This window comes from Camarhynchus parvulus, chromosome 10 (genome assembly GCF_901933205.1).
Source record: "Camarhynchus parvulus chromosome 10, STF_HiC, whole genome shotgun sequence".
Lineage (NCBI taxonomy): Eukaryota > Metazoa > Chordata > Aves > Passeriformes > Thraupidae > Camarhynchus > Camarhynchus parvulus.
In genome coordinates, this window is record NC_044580.1 from 4,438,149 (window position 1) to 4,456,835 (window position 18,687).

At 41.8% G+C, this 18,687-nt stretch overlaps 1 protein-coding gene across 4 annotated transcripts in view; it reads left to right on the forward strand.

The window, feature by feature from the left end:
• The window catches only part of SCAPER (S-phase cyclin A associated protein in the ER), a 139,416-nt gene that overhangs the window by 108,472 nt on the left and 12,257 nt on the right, over window positions 1-18,687 (forward strand). For 2 of the 4 annotated variants that reach the window (XM_030954978.1, XM_030954979.1), the window contains exons 28-29: window positions 8,042-8,279; window positions 11,284-11,433. In XM_030954978.1, coding sequence (XP_030810838.1) covers window positions 8,042-8,279; window positions 11,284-11,433 — 388 coding nt within the window. Of the gene's footprint in view, window positions 1-2,115; window positions 3,839-8,041; window positions 8,280-11,283; window positions 11,434-18,687 lie in introns of those variants that run through there. The other 2 variants (XM_030954981.1, XM_030954980.1) reach the window with 2 other exon arrangements.

An 18,687-nucleotide genomic window follows, 5' to 3' on the forward strand; every position in this document is an offset into this window, starting at 1 on the left:
CATCAAGAGCATCTGTTCTTTGTAGCACCAGAATAATTTTGGGAGGTTGAGTGTTTTTCTTCACAGTTACACCAAGTATCTGATCCTACCACATCCATAAACAGCAATGCTCTGGATTTTATCCAGAGGTGCTGGTTGTTCCTGATTCCAGGTTAGATTGTTCATTTGAGCATGAGAAGAAAGGAGAGGAATGAACCTGGAGATTTCAAAACTGTTGTCTTTCACTTCAAGATCAAAAGCCTTGATGTAACTGATTAGAAGTGCAGTTTAAATCACATGTCTTTCATCCCCTGAGCCCCTGTCATTTAAGCAGTGTATGCAGAGTGTAATTCTGTCTTGTTTCAGCAGTCCTCAGTGCTGGAGGTGATTTAAGTGGAAAAAGGTACTGCCAAACACAGATTAAGGTGGCAGGAACAGAGCTCAAATTTATTGAATTCTTAAATATGTCACACTACAGTAATACATGATGTGTGATACCTGTTTGCAGCACAAAAGGCAGCCCCTCTGTGAGAAGGACAGATGCCTCTTTCATTCCTGGTAAGTGGGGTGGTGGCACTGCAGCCTTTGCAGTGAGCTTTTCTCACTCAGCTCAGCTGATACAGGCTTGAGCACCAAAGCAGCCTGCCTGTGTGCATCCCAGCCCCTCTGATCAGCCAAGGGCTGAGTTGTTACTGAGATTTGAGGAGCCCAGCAAGTATTTCAAGTGCAATATTTCAAGTGCTCTGACACTGCAGCATGAAAAGAAGTTTTGCCAAAATAATGGCAGGCTTTCACCATTGTTGCAAGAGCAATTTTGAAATGTTCTTTTCATATATCCTCCTATATGAGATGGTTCCAGGTTGGAAATTTCTTTATGCTCCTCATTGGTAACCAGAGGATGGGGATATAGAATTAATCTGGTTTTTTTTTTGTTTTTCAATGGAGCTTTTCAGGCTGTTACCTGTCACATAGGAAGTTGTCATTCCATATGAAATCCATGAGAGCCCTGTGGTGGTGCTGGCTGGCTGTGTGCAGATCTCAGCACTCAGTAGTGAGTGGCACAGTGGGAAGTTGACACAGGACAGTAAATACTGAGTGGGGTACCAGGACCACCCCAGAGCTCAAACCAGCCCAGCACAACTGGGAAATCCCCTCTGAGCTGTGGGATCCTTCTCCTGTGCATTCAGATCCCAGCAGGTTGTTGGGAGCTGTACTGCAGCTGTAATTGCCATATCCCCAGAGGGCCAGAAGTTCTTGTTTAAAACTCAGGTTTGAAACAAAAGATCCAGTCCTGTGGGTACAAAGTATGTTGGGCCATTTCTGGAACTCTGAGGTAGGAAGAGCTGTCAATCTGACTTTCCTGCCTTCCTCAAAAGCACATCTCATGAAACTCCAAATTCAGCAGAGTATTTCTAAACCAAGCTCTGGATTGACACCCAGTGTGTATTTGGACAGTTCCTTTGTGGAAAGAATTCTGTAGGCAGTGAAGAGATCTCAGCCAGGTCCCTCTCTACACATGCCTCTACATCAGGCAAGGTGTCACAACAATAGTGATTATTAGAGAATAGCCTCAAATTATTTGAGATATATATATATATAAATCATATAAATCAACATTATGTTTTAAATGAGGTCTGTGGTTGATATTAATGTAGATGGTAAAATTTTAAGACATGAATTAAGAGACTTCTTTTATTACTGTGGTAGACTTGTAGGGAAAAAAAGTCCAAAATCATGGAGTTAGATACAGTAAAGAAAAGTCTTACTAATGTAGAAGCATAAATTGGAGGATTTTCAATTTTAAAATCATAAAATGTTATTGAAATAAGGGAATAAATTCTGAACATATGTTATAAACATACCCTATTATAAGAGAGGGATTTTCTTTCCATTAATGATCAAGGTCTTTAAAAAAGATTTAACTTTGATATTGATCTTACTTTTCAAATTATCATTTTTGATACTGGCTAATAAATGCTTGATTGATTCTTTTAATTGAAATTTTTCTGTGGATGGAATAGCACATTTTCCAAACATGGTGAAATACATATAAAAGAACAATTGTTGAAAACCTTAATAAGTTGTTATCCTGTTTCAAGCTTGTTTTGATACTTTTTGTCCTCTTCTCTTACACAGAGAGAATCATTGAGGGTGACTTGAGACCTCCAACTGGAAGTCCCATTTTTCTGATGCTGTTTTGCATCTGTAGCTAACAGTGGAGGTGAGAGCTCCTTCCTCCCTGATGAGTTTTTTTTAAAAAAGGCATATGAGAGCTGAAAACAGGGCATTGTCCCTTATTGTTTATAGGGAGAAATCAGAAAATGCAGCAGGTCTGAATATTGAGCTCTCTCTGCTGAGCAGGTGAACCTGGCATTTGATGCTTAGGCTTGAAAATTGTGACCCTGGTAATGCTTAACTGACTTTTACTCACCATTAGAAGTAACAGTAGCCAGGAATGAAAAAAGAGACATTTTTATTAACCTGAAATAAAGCAAAATATTAAATACACTTTGTATGGAATAACAATGTTGTGTGGCCATATAGACCTCTTGGAATCTGTGTGGAATTGCAGATGTGCAGTAGCAATGTTCAAGATGACAGCCCTGTTTTCCAAGTGTATCATTGTAAGTATGGGAGATTCAAGGCCTCTTTTGGGCCCTCAGGTCCTGACTACACATCTGGAATGTGCTTGGCTTGTACCCACAGGGCAGAAAACAACGAGCAGGCCTGGAATGCAAGGAGCATTAACGAAGGCATGGCCCTGCAGCCCCAGCTCAGCCTTCCCTAAGATCAGGTGGGAACACTGAGTGAGGATCTCCATGGCAGGTCCTTTATCAGCATAGCAAAGGTTCTGCTTGTGTTCCTGTCTTCTCCTGTACTGCCCAGTGTTCATCCAGCCTAGATCCCCTTTCCCTAACTCTGGACCTAAGGCTGCTGTCCCAGAAGTTGTTGCTCTGTGGAGGGCTGGAGTTAATGCCTTGTGTCACTTTTGCCCATGAGTGTGAGTGAATAAAGTCCCACCGGCCCAGAGTTACTGCAGGGAGCAGGGGAAAGCAGGGCAGCACTGCAGGGTAAGGGTCAGTCACTGGGGCAGCACAGCAGAGAGCAAAAACACAGATCCAAGGTGGATGCTGCATTGTGCATAAGGGAATATTGCAAATAATAGTCCCTCAAATTATGTAGGTCCTTGGGAGCACCAGCTGTTCAAAAATTATGCTGTTTTCTCTGTTTAAGAATTGCCTTCAAGCTTTCTCATTACCCCAGGAAAATACAGTGCCAGAGCAATGCAGTAATGAAATAGCTGCTGTTCTATCCCAGAGCAGTGGCAGGGTGTATGAATAAATGTGTGTCAGCAGCTAATGAAGCTGTGGTTACCAGCTGCAGAGGCAGAAAGCTGCAGGTGCAGGTCTGGCCCAGGGAAACCCTGCCTGTCCTGCCCCAGATGCACATGGAAGTGGCCTGGGCTGGGCTCACTTTTATTGCAGTCATTAAGATAATGTCTGCTTTGGCTGCTGCATGGGGAATCAGATGCAAGTCTGCCTGAACCTTGGTTTTGCTTCTCACCGCTTCCAATGGACAGCAGCTCCAGCAGGTGCTGTTAAACTAACTCTAGCTTGTGTCTGAAGTTACTGGAAGGCTCCAGTTCATCACCTCTGTGCAGCACTGCAGTCCCTGCTTGACAGTGGGAATTGCAGCAAGGTCTGACAGGTGTTAAATACTTCCTTGTTCTTCTTTTATTATTATTTGGCCTCTTTATTTTGACATCCCTTTCTAAATAAAATAATTTAGAAGCAAAAAGTACTGATGATAGTTTTTAAATCCTAATAATAAAAAACCCCAACAGATTATATTCTAAGCCTCTTGGAAACTCATGTTTTCATTTCACTCAGTGTTTTTAATCAGGAGTATATATTTCAAATATACAAACATTATAATGTATACCCTTAGAGGGGCTTGTCTGCTTGTTAGCTCAGCCAGTTTTTAAAACAATATATTTTCAGATATAAACAGTTTGCTCATATTGAAGCTTGGAGAAATTGTGGTTTTATACTTGTTCTGCAGAGTATGCTGTTTCTTATCAAGCTGTATTGAATTCCTGTTTTTAATAAATAGTGGTGTATTTTAAGCAACAAAGTAACACTGCTTAGTATCTTTAATTCTTGTGATGGATATATCTACATTTTTTAATTCTTAAACTCTTTTTGTAAGTCATAGATCACATACCAATTCTTGAAACCCCTTGATGGCCAAGCTGAAAATCACAGTGGCAGCCCATAATGAAAATTTGTGCATTTCATTAAACCTTTTTTTTTTAAGATCGTGCAGGTTGTTTGACCATAATATAAATATTTGTCTATTCTTCTGTATTTATATTTAAGACATAATTATTGTGACCGGTAAAGTTTGAAAGCCTGTTTGTTTTCCCAGCTCTGTCAACCAGTGTTAAAAATCCAGTGGGTCTTGCTTCCCTTCAGAGATTAATTGAAGAGGTTTTGTCCATAGTGACTATTTTACTTTTGCAGCTGTTACAGACTCAGAGACAAAATTCCTTTAAATAGGAGAATTAAGAGGAATTGCAGCTCTAGGAATCTGATCTCTTAACTTCAGTTATGTAAAGTCTGATTTTCTGGTGTGAAATTGTCATTTTATGTTATGAAGGTTTTGGGGGGTTTTTGCTTCAGTCTGTTCCAACAGAACTGAATTTTCATTGGGCTCATGTTTTGAGGTGAACTAAAAGTCTGCTAAATGTATGAAACCCAGTGTTGTGCAGGCTTGACAAAAATCACTCAGAGCAGTAGAGGCAGAGGTTCATGCTTTATTTTACATAATTTCATAGGTTTTTTCTATTCTAAAGCCCACAGCAAGTACAAGTAACTTCTTTTACCTTTTTATTGTAAACATTTAGGATTAAAGTGGTGGAACCAACAGTTCAATTCAACAGGAGCCAGTGTTCTGTTCACATACACATTAGCTGTAGTACAGGCAACATCCAAAATAAATTTTTTCTGGCAGTTCCTTCAATCCATCAAATCTAGCAGACAGATTTTTAATTTCTCTTTAACAGTTTTGTTCTGTATGAACTTCCAAATTTTTCATCTTTTCTGTGAAAAAAATGATGCTTGCATTTAGTTATTTTACAACTGACTTTTTAATGTATATTTTGATTCATTCTCTGGTAAAAGGATTTCATCCAGCAATGTAAGCTTTCTCATATGGAATTGTTTAAAAATAATGATGGAGTGAGAATTGAAAGCAAGCTAACTTTAACCTTTGGTAACATTGGTTGATCTTCTGATTGCACAGAGTTAGAAAAAAAATTCTGTGAGGTATCATATGCAGTAATTAATTTGGGGTTATCATTTGACTGTGAGTGTACTTTTCTGTTTTGTACAGCTGAAAAAGCTAAGAGTGAAGTTAGGAAATACTGGTTGGCAGGAGGAGCTGTGCTCTCATGTGATCCTGTGGCAATAAACATTCTAGTTAGTTGAGTGTAACTAAGTGATGGTTAGCACATTTTGGCTACTGCATCCTGCAGAATAAATCCTGGGATACCAGGGAGCCCAGACAGAGCAGAGCTGTGCTCAGGGTGGTCCCAGAGCTGCCAGCTCTCCCTCCTCAGGGAGGGACCCTCATCAGGTCCATGCCTCCCTCCCAACCAGGCTGATGTGCCAGCACACCTGGAACTTTGCAGCAGGGATCTCCAGAGGCACAGCTGGCACAGGCAGGTGATGGCTCAGGAATTGTCTCTGCTGACTCCATTCACACACACTCACTTAGAGACCACAGAGCTTCAAAATGAAGATTTGGGGCATGGATTCCAGGCATAAGGAAAGCAAAGCCTTGCCATAAATTGTTGTGCAGCGTAGCCCCACCCAAACACACTTAGAACTCTAGGGGTTTTTTCCACTTTTTATTCTTTGTGGAGCAAATCTTAGGGTCTTAAGGAGAGCAGACACAACTGTGTTGCTTTTGTTCTTACTAAAGTGTTTCACTAAAGGTCTGATTCTTGTGTCACAGGCTTGTGGACTACTCATGCAGTGTGGGCTGGTTTTTGTGCAGCATAGGTGTCCCTGGGACATTGGTCCTGGGGTAGCAGCAGAGGGTGCAGCATTGAACAGCTTTTTCAGCAGCACTGAATATTCACAGACTGTAAATAGAAATAACTCAGAAATTGTACCCATTAATGCTAATTTCAGATGAGAGCACTCCTTACATCATCTGCTAAGGTAAAGGTAAAGGTGTGAGGGGACAGTGGTGGAAACAGATGGGTGCCAGTAGGGCAAGTTGTGTACAGCCCAAATACTGTCCTGTCACACTCAGCTGAGCCCAGGGCTGCTCTGGGACCTGGGGAAAGCAGGTTCCTCTTCCTGCTCTGCCTCTTTCCCTCCCTGTGGTCCAGGGAAGGGATGGAGTGCTGCTGACAGAAATTCTCAAGGACAGACACTGGTTTGGGTAAGGTGATGCTTTCTTGCCTGCTTTATTTGCTTCACTAGGAAAAGTGAAAATGACAGAACAAGATGATGGTTGCCAAAACGTGGTTGTTGCTGAGCTGATGGTTTAGTTTCTCTGTTGAAGAAGTCTGTCTGCAATTGTAAAAAGCAGGATTAGTCAGCCTGCCTAGAATTTGTGTTGGAAATGTCACTGGAGCCAGTGTTTGTAGCAGAGGAGTGCAGGGTGCTCCTGGTACAGATACAGACAGATTATTGAGAGCTGCTCTAGTCAAGGGAAATCCTTCCTGATTCTGCTCAACAGGAATATTCTGAGCCCTCTGAGTGTCTGGTCTTTGCTTTCTTAAACTGAGGTCTTCAAACTTACAGATTATTTTAGAAAATGGTTCTGATTTTCACTTCCATTTCCTTTGCTTTTAGTAGTTATAAAAGGGGGAAATGCCCTCATTTAAGTTGTCCTTTTATAATGTTTTCTCATATAGTCTGTCATATTTTCCTTTAATTATAGCAAGGAATCATATATACAATCAATCTTTTTAGTCTCTTTTGATATTGACACTTCCTTCTTTTTTTTTCCTTTTTTTTCTTTTTTTTTAAAGATGAAAATATAGTAAATTAGGTAAAAACCAGTCCTTGATGTAGCATATTTTCATTGTTACTATTTGCTGTGTTTTATTATTTTAGTGTTTCCTTTGATTACTAATATTGACTAGATATGTTTCCAAAATGAAATTCAGGTAATTTATGTTATGGGTTTGAATTAGAATTCAGAGAATATAAAACTTGCTGAATTATTTTGTGCTTGCCTACCCTGCACACATTATTTAGCCTCCAGGGTAGTGATACTCTTAGTCTACTTAGTAGTTGTCCTGCATCATCCTCTGGATTATTAATAATGTGAAAAAACATGAATAGTAAAAATCATGAAGGATTATGTGAAGTGTTTTTGGAAGTCTGGATGTAAGAATGGAAAGGGCAGTCCTGAGTTATTTGCCTGTCTGTGCTGATATCCAAGATAACCAAAAACCTTCTCCATTATTTTATGTGCACACCCAGAAGGTGGCAAAGGGACCCAGTTCGTGTGTGCACGAGCTGTGCTGGTTTGTGCTTGCCTGTGCTTTGCTGCCCTGCTGCACTTTCCCATAACAGCATCTGCCTGAAGTAAGGAGCAGTGTGTTTTCCTACTGCTCCACACTTCATTCTTGAATTCCTGCAGACCCATTTGATTAAGATCATCTGTTCCCAGTAACTTATTTCGCTACTTAGGTAGGCAGTTTGTTCCAGTGCCTGCAGCCCATCACTGTGGCAGGAGAGGCTCCAGGGAGTTCTCCCACTGCTGCTGGCTGCTATTGCAAGCAGCAAAGGTGAGAGCAGGCTGCTGACCCGAGGCAGGGCTTGCATGGAGCCCCTCCGTGCTCCCAGTGTCCCCAGGCTCGGCGCTGGCGGGATGTGAAGCAGGATCCTGAATGATACAGCTGCACTGCAATTAGAGAGCATGAGACAGTGCCCTAATCATTCCAGTATTTTCTGGAAGTGCTGTGGTTTCCTGGCACTTGGGGCATCAGGCTTTCCCTGGCTCCCAGCTCAGTGTCTCACGTGGCTGTTCCTGGCAGGTGCTGCAGCGTGTTTGACAGCGGGCGGCAGGAGCCCACGGGGCTGAGCGCGGCCCTGCAGGCCACGGACCTGGTGGGGGTGCTGCACATGCTCTACTGCGTCCTGTTCCACGGCACCAGCTCCGACCCCAGCACTGCCAGCCCCAAGGACAGCTACGCTGCCAGCACCGTGCAGGTGGCCATCCAGAGCTTACGGTTCTTCAATAGCTTTGCTGTTCTGGACCTGCCTGCCTTCCAGGTAATGGATGTTTTAAAACTTCTCTTAGTGGGATGATGTTAATTATTGATTATATCTTTGGACTAAGTTTTGTCTTTAAGGTCTTAGTTATTGAAGGAGTTTTTAAAATGTTAGATTTCGTGCGTGAAATTTCTAACTATTGTTATGTCTGCCATATAGCTGTGGCTGATGGCTTTAACCAAAAAGTGAAAATTTAAAATACTTCAAATGCTGAATCAAATCCATTATGTTTTCCAACTTATTTTTTACTTGTTTCTAGCATAGTGCTTTTTATATTTATTAAGCCCCAAAAGTGTAAAAAGAAAAATCTTAGTCCAGAGGACGAAATAACGGTTTATTTTATGTGAAAGGATTTGCTTGTATTATAACCACATATTATATTTTCCAGTGCTTTTGGAGGCCACTTGATTTAAGATTGTGCAGCTGAAACTGATAATCGCTTGATATAATTTCTTTAGCAAGTAAAATTTTGTTGACCAAAAATTGGAAAATATGTTTTCATAATTTTTATTAAACTAAAAAAAAAAGTTGCATTTTGAGTCCTGAGAAGGACTATTTACCTTTGTCTGTGAACAGAGTTCAAGTGTAAATGAATGCCATACAAATAGTGGTATATTTCTCAGGTAAGTTAGTAAAGTTGTGTTGTTAATATAAAACCTGTCAGAAGGCATTGCTTTGAAAACACATTTAGCAGCATCAATCTTACACAATTCAACCGAACAGGTTTCTTTTTCATTTAATGTGTAATTTGTAGTGTGCTGTACCACACTCTCCATCTGAAGTGCATTAAATTCAGCAAGAGCTTTTCACAAATAAAGAATTTAGTGTGGCTCCTTCAGTTGGTGTTTCTTGCCATGGACTTTCAGTACGTTTGGTATCATCTGTAACGACAGCAGCAAGACTTGTGTGTGCAGCAGAGTTCATCTGCAGCTGCAGCACCAGTCCAGTCAGAGTTTCTTTGCAGGGACAGAAGCAGGATACTGACTGGAGTTTGATTGTGCACACGACTGACTCCATTTCATTCTGTCAGTCAAGGCAGTTCCCTCCTGACCTTGGCTCAGCACTCTGGGTCTGTGACAGACTGGCTGTTTGTGTTGCTGTAGGTGTTACAGGTGTATGCCAGAGTCAGCCTTTGGCTGGAGCAGGTACACTTGGCAGGGGAGCTGTAGCAGATCCCACTGGCTGCAGGGCTGCTCCCTGCTATCCCAAGAAATCACTGTTCATTTTTAAAACACCATCTCCTCCTTACCCAGTCTGTACTTATCCCTCTACCCACGCTGTTACATCCCAGCATTTGTAATAAACAGTCAGCATTAACCTCCAAACCCCATGGTCTGTGTTAGCCTGTTCTACCCAAAATGGTGCAAGTCAGTAACTCTTGCATGAAGGGTGGCCAAGAACCCCAGCAGTGGGAACTGCTTCTCTCAGCTCAGGGGCACAGAGCTGTGCTCAGGAGGTGTCCAGCTGTTTGCTGGACTGTGGGCATGCTGTTGTGTGTGATGGACAGGCACCCTGGGCTAGCTCAGCAGGTCTCCTTCCCGTGCATTAACGGGATTTGTTCCTGTACTGTTAAAAATAAATAACATCCACCTGAGGCAGTTTGCTGGACACTGACCCCGTGGGCCGTGGCAGGCTGGCAGACAGAAGAGGGAAGAGCCTCCTGTGTGATCATTATCTCTAAGGAATAGTTTTATCACAAATTGGTAGGGCTGTGGAATAGGGGGTTCTGATTAGCAGAAGAGGTCTGGTGTTCCCGAGTTTGTATTAGCACAGATGGCTCATGGGTATATATTTCATTTAATTTGACAGTATAAACAATTGAAAGATGGTAGTGAGAAACAGCACAGGGTCCTGAGCTGATATTAATTCTGGCTAAAAAGGAAGCATAGTTTCCTTGAAAAATTAGTTTAACTTTTATACACAAACTCAGGTGCCCTTTGACCTGTTGTTATCAGAGGAGGTCAAACCCAGAGCACTGGGTCACAGCATGCACAGACAGCACTAATTAAATAAGGATGGACCTGAGAACATGGCATTCACATGACATAAAACAGTAAATGGTGGCTGTATTGGGCATTAAATTTTGAAAATACCCTGACTTACCAGAATGCTTGAAGTTCAAGATCGAAAGCATCCACAGATGAGGCTGCTTCCATTGTCAAGGATCCTGCTTTTCTGAGTGTATTTGGAATTCAGCAGGACTAAACTATGCCACAGCCTGGGATTTATGTATATGTATTTACCACGTGCTACAAGGTAGAAAATGAAGAAAACTCTGAAATGAAAGAGATTTTCTCAGGCCTGCATTGCTGTTTCATTAGAGTTAGGAGACTGTCATGCTCATTCCTTGTGCTTTAGTTTTCCCCTTTGACCCTGTGTCGCTCTGTCTGCTTGACATGTTTATTAAATAGAGGCTGTAGGCTGCACAGATAAAATCTAATTCTGAATCTCCACGTTACAGCTATTTGCCTACTTTTAAAAAACATCCCAAGAAGCTTTGCAGCTGACTGTTCTCTCCTTTTGGATGTTTCTAACTTTTTGTAATGTTTGAAAAGTCATTATTTGTTATTAATCATTGTATTCCATTCAGAGCATGAGTTATTCACGAGAAATGCATTTTGCTCTGTTGCAGAAATGAAAATGGTTTGGTTTCTTTTGCTTATTTCTAAGAGATATTACTAAATATTCCTGGATCATGTAATGTATGTCAGATGAAATGGTCAACCTAATGCTACACTGAATGTCAAATAAGCAGAATCCAGTTTTTCCTGTGTCCCTTGAAAATTTGAATTTATTCTTGCTTCTGTGGCTTTTAATATTATATTCCAGTTGTGAAAAGTAAGCAGCTGAAAAAAGAGATCTGACTGTGGCCTTTCACAAGGAAGAACATAGTCTGTACTTTGCAAAAACACCCCAGAAGGGTGCAGTTGATGTGTATGCAATTCACACAAGTTCTAGAACATGCTGCTGGAGTGTGATTTCTGTTTCTTGGTCTATTTTTCAGTCGATTGTGGGAGCTGAGGGGCTGTCCCTGGCCTTCAGGCACATTATCAGCTCCCTGCTGTGGTACTGCTCTCAGCATACCTGTGAAGGATTACTGCACGAAGTCATCATTTGTGTGGGCTACTTCACTGTAAACAACCCAGATAACCAGGTAAGGCAAATGGGAAAGGGGCTCAGAAGTTATCAAGGGCACATTTAGTCATGGATCTCTCATTTAGTCAGGAAATTCATCCCCTCAGCATTGCTTTTGAAGCGCTTGGGATCCTGTGAGCACAAATGGATGTGTTTGCTAAAGAGAAACTGAAGTTGTGTGTTAAGACAAAGACACTGATGTTGTGTGTCCATAAGCAAACCCCATTTGTTGTTCCTGTGCTGGCATTGCATTGATTTGAACTGGCCTTGCACCCTGCCAAGGCACACTTAGCCACTGATATTTTTAATTCTAAGTTAGCTTCACATCAACTTAATCAGATGGTTGTGGTACCCAAGTTAAACCTTTTTGAAGCAAACTAAGCTACTCTCCCATGAAGACTTGTCCTTGGATGCCAATGTACCTGTCTCCCTGCTTGCCAGGGCTCAGGTCTAAGCCATTCTTCTCCATGAATCTTTCCAGTCATGAACTAAATGCCCTATTCAAGAGACAGTGGGAATTCCCCTTTAGCTTCCTTAATTGTTGTCCTCTTTTGCCACTGGACTCTGTGACCTCTCTTACTGCCTTATAAAGCAACACAGACACAAAACTCAAAAAATATTTCAAATTTATTGGTCTTAAAAATCTCCTGGTTTCCTCAGCTTATCTGTAACATCTCAGGGTGTATTGGGCAGGGCAGGCCTTGGCACTGGCTCTTGGAACATGAGAAGTTGACTGAATGTGTAGGTACTGCATTACAGTGCCCACGTGTTGGGTTCGATTCAGCTGAATGCTGCATTTTGGGAAGGTACTCACTGTGTTCTCTCTCTGAGCTTGTTCCCTGTTTTGCTCAGCTTTTGGGATAGGGGTTCAGGGTGAGGAGCTCAGTGCCCTCAGTTCAGCTGATGAGCTGGAGGAAGTGTTAAAACTTGTCAGGAAAGGTTTTAGAGAAAAGCTGCTCTATAACATTCTTACAGTTATTGACTGTAATTGGAACACTGCAATATCTTAAAGCTGACAATGCTGTCACAAGTATTATAAAATTATACAGTGATGCTTCTGTGGGGTTGGCCACAGCTGGAGGGAGGATGCTGCAGCCTCCCTACCCTGTGTGACCAAAATCCCGCTCAGGATCTGGAACTGCCTGTTGGCAGCACTTCAGAGTGGTCATTTTTAACCCTGTGTGGTGCTGCTGCCATTTTGAGAGCCTCTGCTGCTCCAGGGTCGAGCTGGCCCCAGCAGTGCCAGCAAACCCTGTCATCTTCTCTCTCAGCTCAAGGATTTCTGTTCTGGCACACAGGTCCAAACAGATGGGATTCATTGCATGCAGGACTTGGCACTGCAGGAGCAGTGCAGCAGAGAGGGTTCCTGCAGCACAGGGGGTTCCTGCAGCACGAGGTTCCTGCAGCACGAGGTTCCTGCAGCACAGGGGGTTCCTGCAGTACAGGGTTCCTGCAGCACAGGGGGTTCCTGCAGCACAAGGTTCCTGCAGCACAGGGCTCCTCCTGCAGCACAGGGCTCCTGCAGCAGTGCCAGCAGTGCCACCCTGCCGTGCCAGCAGTGCCAGCAGGAAGCTCCATCCAGGGGCAGCGGGCACTGGGCCCTGGCGGGAGCCTTGGCCTTGGGCTGGGCTTTCCAGCTGGATCCTGGACCCTTCAGCTTGTGCTCTTGGGGCTGAAGGTGGCCTCTGCAGCCCTCAGTGTCAGGTTTAGGGCTTCAGGCAGACAGCCCTGCTGTGTCAGTCCTTCTCATACACTAAAAGCTCTCTTTTAGGGTGCTGTGCGTTGGAGGCACCAATGTCACATGTCATGATGTACTTAACTTTTTATGTAATTTCTAATATTCCTCGTTAATAAGATTTTAACTGAGGCATTTGGGTTTGGCTTTTTTGTTTAAAAAAGCATTTTGAAAAACTGAGGCTTTCCTCACTCAGGTACTTGAAAAATACTGGGAAGGATTTTTAGTGAAAGGAAGTAATTTTTCTTTTACTACCAGGCAAAGCAGTATGACTTGCTTATGGTCATTATTTTAAGGTGCTCTTTGTGTTGTGACTTCTGCTAGACAGGCTGCTTTTCATGAAGAGGGAAGTGCTTTCTATTCATTCAGTTATGGTTTAATTTTTTATTATGTTAAGAGCTTCCAATTTTTTCTTCCGTTGTTGATCATCTGGGGAGTCCTACTAAAAATAAAAAATTGGTCTCACAGTGAAAGTTTTCAAATAGTAGGCTTGAAGTCCTGGCAAGTACAGTGTAATAAAAATAGATACACTAGACTTGAGTTATGAAAACAAATTTCTATAAAGCCAAAAAGCTCTACTTAGTGTTTGAATCAACTTTAACTGAGTCCGTAAGTGATGTATTTCAGGGCAGATTCAGGTTCTTCTTGCAGTCAAATATGCATTTGTTTGGAAATGTTTGTAGTTTAAAGTCCTTTCCTCTCTACATTTGTATTTCTTATTACACATGGAGGTATGTTTTCGTTTCTTTCAGTACTCAAAACAGAAAAGGACAAACAGTTGTTTGGAGTTTTCAGCATCCCTTTTTGTGGTTCCTTTTTCTATCCACATCAACAGATAAATATCCAAAGCAGCATACTGGAAGAAGGGAAAAAAAAGTGAAGCAGTTCCCCAGTTTGGAGAATAGATAGATTTCTAAAACAGAAATTTTACAGCCTGTCAACCTCAGCATTGACCCTCTGTAGTAGTACTGTGATTTAAGTAAGTGAACTACTACCACTATGCAGTCAAAATCATAAGAGGGCAATTTCCTAAACATTTCACATTCATAGAACAAATCTTCCAAGAGCATCATATGCCAGTCATTTAATGTAATACAGGTTTGGCTTCATTTGTTACACTGTCTGTAGAAGTCTTTAGAGTTAGCTGAGTAGCAAATGAAGAAGGAAGGAGGAAAGTGCTTTTCTCTTGTGCAGTTTGGAGCCTGAGATTTCCCCCCAGCTCCTGCTGGGTCCCACCCAGAGGCTCTGCCTGGGCTCCCACTTGGTGTTTGCACCACGCCTGGCTTTGGGCAGCCCCAAGTGATTCTGTCAGGAGCACTAAGGACAATGGATTCCTGAGGAACACATTCCTGAGTGTTTTGATAGTGCTTGCTCTGTTTATTTTAAAAAGACTGTGATTTTGCTGACTCTGCCCACATATAATATATTAGTAATATTCCCTTCCTTCGTTCCTATTTTGTTTTAACATTCATAAAGCTTTTCCAGGGCAGCTGCTGTCACTGAAGAAATAAATCAGTTATGGAAGTGCAAACTGCAGAAGGCAAGGAGTGTTTCTTTAATATTTGAAGCTCTGCAAAGCCAGTGGTGAGCCTGAGCTGCCCTGTCTGTTCTGTATCCACACGTGAGCTCTGTTTACTGCAGAGCCAGACAGCCCCTGCTCACAGCTTCACTGGGCATCTGCTCCTCGGGAGGGACCAGCAGGGAAAAGGGATTCTCTTGTTCTGGCCACCATTTAATCTGCTGCTATGCAAAAACAGGTCCCATGATACCAAGGATGGACATTAAAGCTAAACTGTGTAATAAAAATAATGTCCCGTCTTTCAATAGCCAGTCCTGCTATATCAGACTGTAGAATTACAGTTTCTAATTAAAATATTCTTGTTAATTTAAATTATCCTTCTATTTCATTACATTTTTATTCCCTTTTATTGTTTGATTTAATTAGTATAATGAATACAATTATCATGTGCTGTCAACTCACCTTATTTGCATATTATATTGAATAATTGAATGTGGTCCTGTAATTAAATTAACAGGAATGACAGATGATTTGCTTTCTTTCACATTGCTGCATTGGGAATAGAAATCTTTCCATATTCATTGCAATTAGGGAATATTTTTCATCTGGAAAGTCCTCACAAATCAGATCCTCAGACTCAGGATCTTGCTGATAGGCTCCAAAAGAAGTTGCATAGCTATGCCTTTATTTAAATAAAAATAGCTTTTGTTCTGCCAGTCTTTGTTACACACTGTATTTAGAGTGCTCTAGAAGAATCCCACCGACTTTAAGGGTTTGTAAGATATGAATTGGATGTTTCTAGAAGATACAGTTACTAGACTGCAAAATAAAATCCCTGCTGAAAGAGTTAGGAAAAAATGTGTGCAGCTTTTCAGAACTTTGTTATAAAAATAGGCTTGTAGATAGAAGTAAAAAGTTCTCTCAGAAGTTTTTCAAAAATTTACATGCACACTATGTGTCCTTGAAGAAGGGATTTCGTTCCCAGAAGTTTTCCAGCTGCATAAGTCTCACTTACTTCTCTGTCCCCAGACATTTGTGTCCATAACAAGGACTGTTACTATAAACTCATAAATAATTGAAATGTTAATATCTAGTGATCCATATGCAGAAAATAGAAACACATGGAATTAGATTTAATAGTATCAGTCACCTACTAGAAATTACTCCTTGCTATGCAGGTGTGGAAAATTTGTTGCAAAGCATGTTTCAGGCATCCCAGCTAACTCCAGGTAAAGGAGTAAGGAGCAGTGAGATTGCAGGATATTTTGGGAGGGAATTTCTCCCTTGTTACATATGTTAAATATCACATAGCAGTATCACAGGTAAAAATATAATGTGTAAAGAAATAGAAATATTGTATGGTAGCCATAGCTCTGAAAGGACCTTGAAATTTAGGACTCACTTGTGGTGCCCGAAGCGTGGTAGTTAGTCCCCAATAAAGGTTTCATCCTGAGATTATTTTCCATTTTTTGTTAAATGATTGACTTATGGTCATATTTTCTTCTAATTTCTTCTCTGTGGTAAGTCCTTCTTTTGTCATAAAGTAGCAGGAGCCTTTGTCCCACGGTGTGTATCACAAATATCTATTTGTGTATGACACATCCCAGCCGTGGTTACAGGTACTGGGCTGCAAGGGACACTTACAAAGGGATTTAAGACTAAAAGTGACCTTCTGGAGAGAAATTATTTTGTGCTTTTGACAGAGTTAGTACATATTGAGTTTTAGGATGGAGCCAGTTTTCTCTAGTGTTAGCAGGAAGGAAGAAAAATACTTCTAAAATGGAAAAATTGTGAAAATCAGAAGTCAACAGGAAAACATGCAAGTCATAAAAATATGTAGACTTTCCATATGGGTTGTTTACTAGAGGCCATTATTAAACTTTCATAGTTTATGTTGCTTTTGGGGCTGTGGAAGAACTGGAACAATTTTGATCTGGTAGGTGGACTTCATGAAAATACGGCACAAAGAGGCAGGAATTGGTAGTTACCATGCAGTTAACATCCCTATCTGTAAGTAAATAAGATCTGAATTTATTTAATTCTGATTTTGTTAGTTTCTTCTCCAACAGGGATTTTTAGGAGTATTGATTTCATGTTGAGGTTACAGGGTTTTTCGTTAAAACTTCTTTTAAAAGCCCCACACCCTGATGTTTTAAAGCTTTATAGGTTTGAACAAAAAATGCCTGGTAAATTTTGTGGAATAGCTGATTTTGGCAAGTGAGTGATTCATGTGAAGTTGTAGTCTTGACTCACATTTAGAAGCACTTGAGCTTGTGAACAGAAATCCCCTGAGGATTAAAGTGCCCGAGTTAGAGCTGAGTACATTAAGGCCGCTCTGTAATGTATGCCTTGGCTCTCTCAGCCTTACATCCTCAGCCACATAAATTCACTTAAGTGAACCAATGTCTTCAGGAGAGATGGCATTCCTGTCTGGGCAGTCAGGCAAAAGTGGGGATGCCTTTTAGGTAATTTGTCAGACACCTTTGTTGTTGTTTGAGCTTCCTGATGAACTTTTTCTTTTAAAGAATGATCTGTGACAAAGCAAATCAAGTATGTCAGAAGCATTTGGGACTGCACATTTCATGTGTCACATCCTAATTGTATTTCTAACATTCCAAAATACATCCTGGATTTTTGGGGGTTTTTGAGAGGAGGTGGGGAAGGTAATTTAATATGAGCAAAGACTTAGCATGAAGTGTATTTAGTTTCAATTCATGACGACTGGCTCATTCCTGTCGGAAGGAGAAGAGAAAGCGTATAGGAATTAGTGTGAGAAATTAATGCATTTGGATTTATCTTACTGTCTTCCTCTCAAACTGTAAACACGGCAAGATAAACTTATCTCTCAATGTCATAAAAGCCAGTAATTTCAACAGCCTTCAAATACAGTCCCTAACTGAGGCTTAGAGAAGAGAGGGAGCTGCTGCTGCACCCGGAGAGCCGCATTCTAATCTTACTCCTGAGTCAGGATGAAAGGAGTTTGGTGGTCTCAGCTTAATCCCCGGTGGAACTTCGTCCACATCGAGAAAACACCGCAGAGTTTGGCATGATCCTGCTCCATCCGCAGTTCGTTCCCGCTCGGAGCTGGGCTCGGACGGAGGCAGAGCTTGCGCAACTCCCGCTGCCGCTCCCACCCAGCGCGGCGCTCGCCCTTCGCTTGGGAACCGCTTTTCACACGGACACTTAAAACAGAATCTAAAGCCTGCAAATCTTTAATCAGCCTTGCGAGCTATTGTCTGTCTCGCCTGATGTGTGAGGGAACTCCCTGTGCCTCTCTCATAAAGTCTCGGCTGTCGCGGCCCCGCAGAGCCGCCGTGGCTGTGCCCGGCCCCATGGCGAGGCGGCGGCTGCTCTGTGTCCCGGAGCTGACAGCTCTTCCTCGGATGCTGCTCCGAGGCTGGCAGCCTGCGAGAGCCCCCGAGGAGTCTCCCCAGCCCCCTGGGTCGTGTTCAGCTCCAGTCACTCTTGTTTGAAGCGATACTGAAACGTAAAGAACAAAATGCATTAATGGAGTACTATGGAAAATGTTGCTCGTCTTCCTCTCCCCTTAGTAAAGGGTAAATTGGAGCTCGTTTTTCGTGGCAGAAAAGCACATTTTCTTGCTCTCTCTTTGAAGCTTTGTCTCAGACAGCTCTGTAATATGTCCAGTGGCTCAGTGTTTCACAAGCTTTTTAGTTGATGATTGGGTGCTTTGACAAACCCTTTACGTTTCTTGTGGAAACCATAAGACAAAACGTGCTAGGAATAATAATTCCAAGACCATATAGCTTACTTGTGCCTAGAGTTCCAGAGTGTGACAGGAAATATTTGCTTTTGAAGAGAGAAAATGCTCTAAGACGCACAAGAAGATTTTATGTGTTTTAGACTGTAATGTTGGAATTATTCACACCTTCTGGGGATTTTGACCCGAACTAGCTGTTTCCAAGGGTGCTGGCAAAAACCTCAGCCAACAGTTTGCCTGAACTTCTGTTGACTGGTCCTGTTTCTTCTCTACCCTTTAAATCATCTTCATTCAGATC